Here is a 650-nt window from a genome sequence, read left to right on the forward strand (position 1 = left end):
GTCTGAACTCTTTCAGATCAAAAAGTTGTCTGTATTGTTCTCCTGTTTTATTACTGTCAGAATATAGAGCTTAAACTCATTGGTGCCTTATAAAATACAGCTTTGTCTATAGAACTGCAGCTGACCCAATTTAGTCCTATTGAAATACAGCTTACCTAAAGGGCCTTGGTTCAGCTGTAGTTTATATGATCCTTGTATTTCTTCATTAATTACCATTTCTTCATTGATTACATATGTATCTTACATAATCCTGTATCTGTATTCCAGGGATTCAAGAAGATGCATGAGATACGTAGCATTTTTGAAGCAAGACAACCACATGCTCTTTGTGGGAGATTCCCGAATCAGACAGCTATACTTTGCCATGGTCAAACAGGTAAAAATTACAAGTAAGATCCTTCCAGTTAAATTAAGATCCTTTTAGGGTTTGTAACTATAAATATTACTCAGAAAGTATTTTCATTTTCCATATATTTATATTTGTTTTGTTAGTATAATTAATTTGTTTGATGTAATGCACTGTACTTCTTTTGATACCACAAAGCCTGTGAACATGTTTATTTGGAGGCATTAATATGATGATTATCACCATTTAATGCAAATGGTGGTAGTAGGATTTTGCATATATAGACTTCTCAGTCTTGGTTCTG

General features: G+C 33.1%; 1 protein-coding gene across 1 annotated transcript in view; it reads left to right on the forward strand.

Moving 5' to 3' along the window:
* The window catches only part of LOC119593021 (N-acetylneuraminate 9-O-acetyltransferase-like), a 28,303-nt gene that overhangs the window by 8,900 nt on the left and 18,753 nt on the right, over window positions 1–650 (forward strand). The window contains exon 3 of the mRNA XM_037941916.1: window positions 268–376. Within this exon, the coding sequence (XP_037797844.1) occupies window positions 268–376 (109 nt within the window). The remainder of the gene's footprint in view (window positions 1–267; window positions 377–650) is intronic.

The sequence above is a fragment of the Penaeus monodon genome, chromosome 31, assembly GCF_015228065.2.
Source record: "Penaeus monodon isolate SGIC_2016 chromosome 31, NSTDA_Pmon_1, whole genome shotgun sequence".
NCBI classification, from domain to species: Eukaryota; Metazoa; Arthropoda; class Malacostraca; order Decapoda; family Penaeidae; genus Penaeus; species Penaeus monodon.